This window comes from Eptatretus burgeri, chromosome 7 (genome assembly GCF_056783735.1).
Source record: "Eptatretus burgeri isolate ZD-2024b chromosome 7, Ebu_testis_v1, whole genome shotgun sequence".
Taxonomy (NCBI): Eukaryota; Metazoa; Chordata; class Myxini; order Myxiniformes; family Myxinidae; genus Eptatretus; species Eptatretus burgeri.
This window is the reverse complement of record NC_140967.1, coordinates 53,154,136-53,159,135: the sequence shown is the minus strand read 5'-3', so window position 1 is coordinate 53,159,135 and position 5,000 is coordinate 53,154,136. Positions and strand designations below refer to the sequence as shown.

General features: G+C 44.0%; 1 protein-coding gene across 1 annotated transcript in view; it reads left to right on the top strand.

Moving 5' to 3' along the window:
- The window catches only part of IARS2 (isoleucyl-tRNA synthetase 2, mitochondrial), a 128,875-nt gene that overhangs the window by 120,987 nt on the left and 2,888 nt on the right, over positions 1-5,000 (top strand). Inside the window, exons 20-21 of the mRNA XM_085890334.1 lie at positions 4,653-4,795; positions 4,941-4,995. Coding sequence (XP_085746460.1) covers positions 4,653-4,795; positions 4,941-4,995 — 198 coding nt within the window. The remainder of the gene's footprint in view (positions 1-4,652; positions 4,796-4,940; positions 4,996-5,000) is intronic.

Genomic DNA, 5,000 nt, shown 5'->3' with positions numbered 1-5,000 from the left:
GTAATTGAAAAAATGCCCCAATCCAGTCGCCGTTTACGAGAGCGAAGGAACGAAGCTGCACATACTGGCACGCAGTAGTATATATAAATACATGTATATATTGCTGTCGATTTTCGCCCATCCGGCGTGCGGACGACTGCGCGCGCCCACTGAATGTGGAAATCTAGTCGCAGCTTCCAGATCAATGCCAAAACCCAGCTACTGGTGTCTTTAACACACCATAAACCAGCCAACTCTTCTGTCCACGTGCTGCAGGGTCGATCGCCGAATTGTCGATGTACCTAATTATTCGCATGGACAGAAATGCCGGGAGTTTAAACCTCGATGGGACCTGCACGAAAACGAGCTGCTTCAGCAGCTCGTTCCGTATTCGATTGCCGTGTGGTTTTATATCGCCAAGTTCCGTCGGACCAGATGTACGTTTTATTGGCTTATCAGCCAGATAATATTCCGAACGCATCATGACGAGGCAGAAAGTGACAACGAGCAGGTTAACATTCAAAAATAGGGACATTTATTTCAAATGCACATATGCAATGAATGGGGGAATGGGACAGGACACGAGAAAAAAGCCTACGGGCGATGTCTATTGTTATGGACACAATCATGCACTTAATCAGTTGTATTTAGGTAGACAGGGTGCCACAGACTTTCATCCAAAACCCCAGAAAGAAAGAAAACCGGGCTTGTGAGCCTTTGATTGCTCAGAGCCGGGATGACCGAAGGGGCTCCGGGAGACTGGGCGGGCTACCTGGCCACCCTCGTGGTGACTCGCTGGGTCCTGGTTCGGTGACCATCGGTGTCTTTGCCCGGACCCCCGAGCTCCGACTGGCTCCCTTGGTCGACCGGCCTCCACTGCGGCCTGGCCGAGCCGACGATGCGCTGGAGGAGTGAATGGGTCTCGACTCAGGCCTCCTGGTTGCGCCGGCGAACCCCCAGCGAACCAACTGCCAAACTCCGAACTCTCCAGCTCTCAACGGGGCGTCTATCCATTCCCACCGCCGACTGCAAGCCACGAAGTCCAGCGCCCAACTCAAGCGCTCTCCCCAACTCTCTGGACTTCGAGCTCCCCACACCAACTCAACTGCCTTTTCGGCCAGCGAACGTGGCTTTTCATCACCGGGGCGTTCGCCCTCCCTTCCCGGCGCACGGGGGAAAATCCCAGGAGTGATCGGCTTGGCTCTGTTGTTGTAATAACCATCATCCGTGTTTCCGCCGTTCTGAGGGACCCGCCCCAACCGTCATTTCTGTTTCCTTCTTCGGGTGGCTTTCTGGGAGTGGTGTTTTTGTTTGTAGAGGAGGGTTGCTGTGTTGTGGAGATTGATGAGGTTGTTGAGTTGTTCTTTATTTGAAATAAAAGATGGAACAGAATAACGGCTAACTGAGAGATGCACAGCCCGGCACATGGACAATGCCCGTTATACATTGGTGGGGAAATCTAACCTGGAACACACACTTATCGAAATAACTGATATTCGGGGAACCTGAATGGTGTTCTGTGAATTTCCACAACCGTAACAATGTATATATGTGTATATATATGTGTATATATATATATATATATATATATATATATATATATATTTCTCTTACAACAATTTCAATGCAACTCGCATCATTTTAGTGACCATTTGACGTAACGACCACAGGTATGACGAACAACAAAGGGATAGTAAATAGCTGTCAAACCAGTGTGAACAAATAATTTTGTGCCATGTGTTTCCAAGTGAGGAGAGCTTCCCCATCTCGGAGCAACCTTTCTTATTCCAAGTCTTCAGCCAAAGTGAGTTGTTTGAGTAACTTGTAAGGATTTTTCTTCCGCTTGTGGTGCCAACTGATACCCAGCAGAAGGCTGCAGGTTTGTATTGCTGACAACAACAGTATTTGCACAGTGTACGAGGTACAGCATCCCCTAATGGAAGACAGCCCACTAATCATGAAAGAGCTGTTTGTTTTTTTATGAACACTGAGCCGTTTACTTGAGGGCTCCATACATTGAGTGAAGCTTGGCACCCACAAAGATAACCTGCCTGGCACACACAACAGGGCTGCTGAATGTGGACACAGAGGATGTGAGATATCTTGTAGGGAAAAAAAGACAAACTAAAAAAACAAAAACTAGATGGAAAGCCTCCTCAGCACACATGGCAGTGTCTAATAGTTTGAAGAAGCGACACAGAGGTAAGGCCCGTAGCTAGTTGATGCAAGTTTACAGTAAGGGAATGTGTTGATGGTGAGCAGCTGGTTTTTTTTATTTATTTCATGCTGAGGACCCAGTCATTTTTTTCTGAGAACAGTATTATGTATATGCAGTTCAGTAACTTGTACAAAAACTCTATATTCTATAAACTATATGCAAGCTTTGCGAGTGTATGATCATACGCAAATTCCTGAACATTGTTTGCTGAAAAAATATAGGAAAATTAAATTTTAGTTTTAATTACCTCTGCCAACGAAGGTGAAGGAGGTTATGCTTTCACCCCTTTTTGTCTGTGTGTGGGATATCTCAAAATGTTGTGGACAGATCTGGATGAAATTGTGGACAGGTTGGGCGTGTGATAAGGACGAACCAATTAGATTTTGGTGAAGATCTGGATCCGGATCCAACTACTAGAATTTTTTAAGTGATTCTTCACCATTGAGAGATCAGGATAAACCGATTATATAGCACGATATCTCAAAGTTGTGGACGGATTCGGATGAAACTTGGTGGACAGGTTGGGTGTCTGGCAAGGACGAATTGATTCGATCTTGGTAACTATGTGAATCCGAATCTGGACACGATAGTTATTTAATTTTCAAAGTGATTCTCCACCATTGAGAGATGGGGCCAAAAACGATATATAGCATGATATTTCAAAAATGTATTGGGCCCGATATGTTCTCGTGGATCAGGCATTGCGTGGCGGAGGGATGCGCTCTACCGAATGCCCTTCTAGTTTTCTTTGCATTTCTATATCCAAATTGACTCCATTGCAAGAAAGTCACAGTCCAGCACCAGGTATTTTCTGGTTGTTCTCCATACCAAGGTGAAGACGTTTAGTGAGTGAGCATTTATGCTCCGAGACTATGGAGCTCTGCCTTTTAAAATGCACACTGTTTCTTCAGTCAGTTTTATTTCATGCTGTGTCCTACTTTGTGAAATCTGGAAAAGTCTTCATTATTGTTCAGGTTTGAGAATTTAAACGTGAATAGGGAACCAACTGTTCCGTGTGTATGGCCATGTGACGATTCTGTGTTTCTCTAATGATCGTCTGCACCTTGAGAGTGCTGCAGTGTTTTGTTTGTGCGGTCTTGGACGTTGGCGGCCTCCTTTTATTGTTTCCTTCAGTATGACGGTGACAGTCGTTAAGGAGTGGTAGGGTGGAGGGACGTTTGGAGTGTCACTAAATTATATATTTTCACAAACGACCTGCTAACGTGACAGGACATGACAATTGCAGCATTTCATATTTTTGCACCCAAAAGGTTTTCCCATTATTTTAGTGCTTTTTGTTGGTTTAAAAATAAAAAATAAAAACTTGTTTACCTTTTTATTAGGTCATCTCTTCGAGCATGACCTAATAATATGGGTGTCGATGTCCTTCGATCCGTCCTTTCACAATGAAGTTGAAGTGGGAGATCTGGTCATTAGTGATCCTGATAGAGGTCGATGAGATGTACACGATGGTATGACTTTCAAGGTCACCGAAGGTCAAGGTTAAGGTCACGAGGCCTTCGAAGTTGCGAAAATGACGATTTTCAAATTCTATCTCCTCCGCCATTTCTCAAGCGATCTTGAATTTGATTGTAGCATATGAATCTATGGGACAATATCTAAATTTGGTCAGGCCGGATTTTCGATATTCGCTTTCGTTTTCGTGTCATGTGACTTCAAAGTTGGCAAAAAATGCGAAAATGACTATTTTCAAAATGTATCTCCTACATTTCTCAAGCGATCTTGAATTTGATTGTGGCATATGAATGTATGGGACAATATCTAAATTTGATCGGGACGGATTTTCGAATTTCGCTTTCGTTTTCGCGTCACGTGACTTCAAAGTTTGCAAAAACTGCCCTACCTTCAGGAGGCTATATATTCTCTACTGGGTATAGGTAAAAGTAAGAAAATGGTGTTATTGCATAGCAGCTGACCTTGTATATTTATACATTTTCCGATGAAGGTGCAAAAGTTTCAAAACCCGAAATGTAAACGTCGGCATTTATTTTCAAAATATAATTTCGTGCGCGCGCGCCAAAATGCCGAGTCATCTTTAACCAAACTGCGCAGTTCGAGCTGCGCAGTGGAACTGTGGAGTCGTCTTCGGTCATAACTGAACATTGAGAACTCGTGGTATTATAGAGATGACCGTCACCCCCACACGGGGGTAATTTTTGAGGTTCTTTTTTGTGTACATTGTCGAGGCTCATGGAAGAGATAGTACAGTGAACGGATCAGGACGTGACAAACAAAAACAGGCCACAAAGCACGCATGCATGGGATGGACAAAACAGTGTCTTATGTAACACACAATTAATTATTTTTCCCCTTTCTCTCCCACGACCATACTCTTCCAGGTAATCTGCCATCCTCATCTTAATTTTAATTTTATTTTCCATGAGCTTTCTATTCAGCTCATCTGAATTAACACTGCCACTATTTTGCCTGATAGACTGTATTGTGATGATCCAAGAGGGAAAAAGCGGCGGTCCTGCCAGACGGCCCTAAACATCGGATTGGATATGGTGTGTGGTGCATTGGCCCCAATATTGCCCCATCTTGCAGAAGAAGTATGTCTGCATCGATCTAGTTCAGGTTGGTGAGCAACTGAGTATTGACATTTCCCACTGAAGCTTTTTGGTCACTTTTTATTGCTGAAATTTGTCATATCTTCATGAGTTCAAAATTATCAGCAAGAGGCAACATCACTGCTCTCCATGTAACTGTCATTTCTTTGTAGAGCACTTGAGTGTTTTCCATTCGGGATGGATAGACCCTCCAGAGTCTTGGAAGAAGCTTG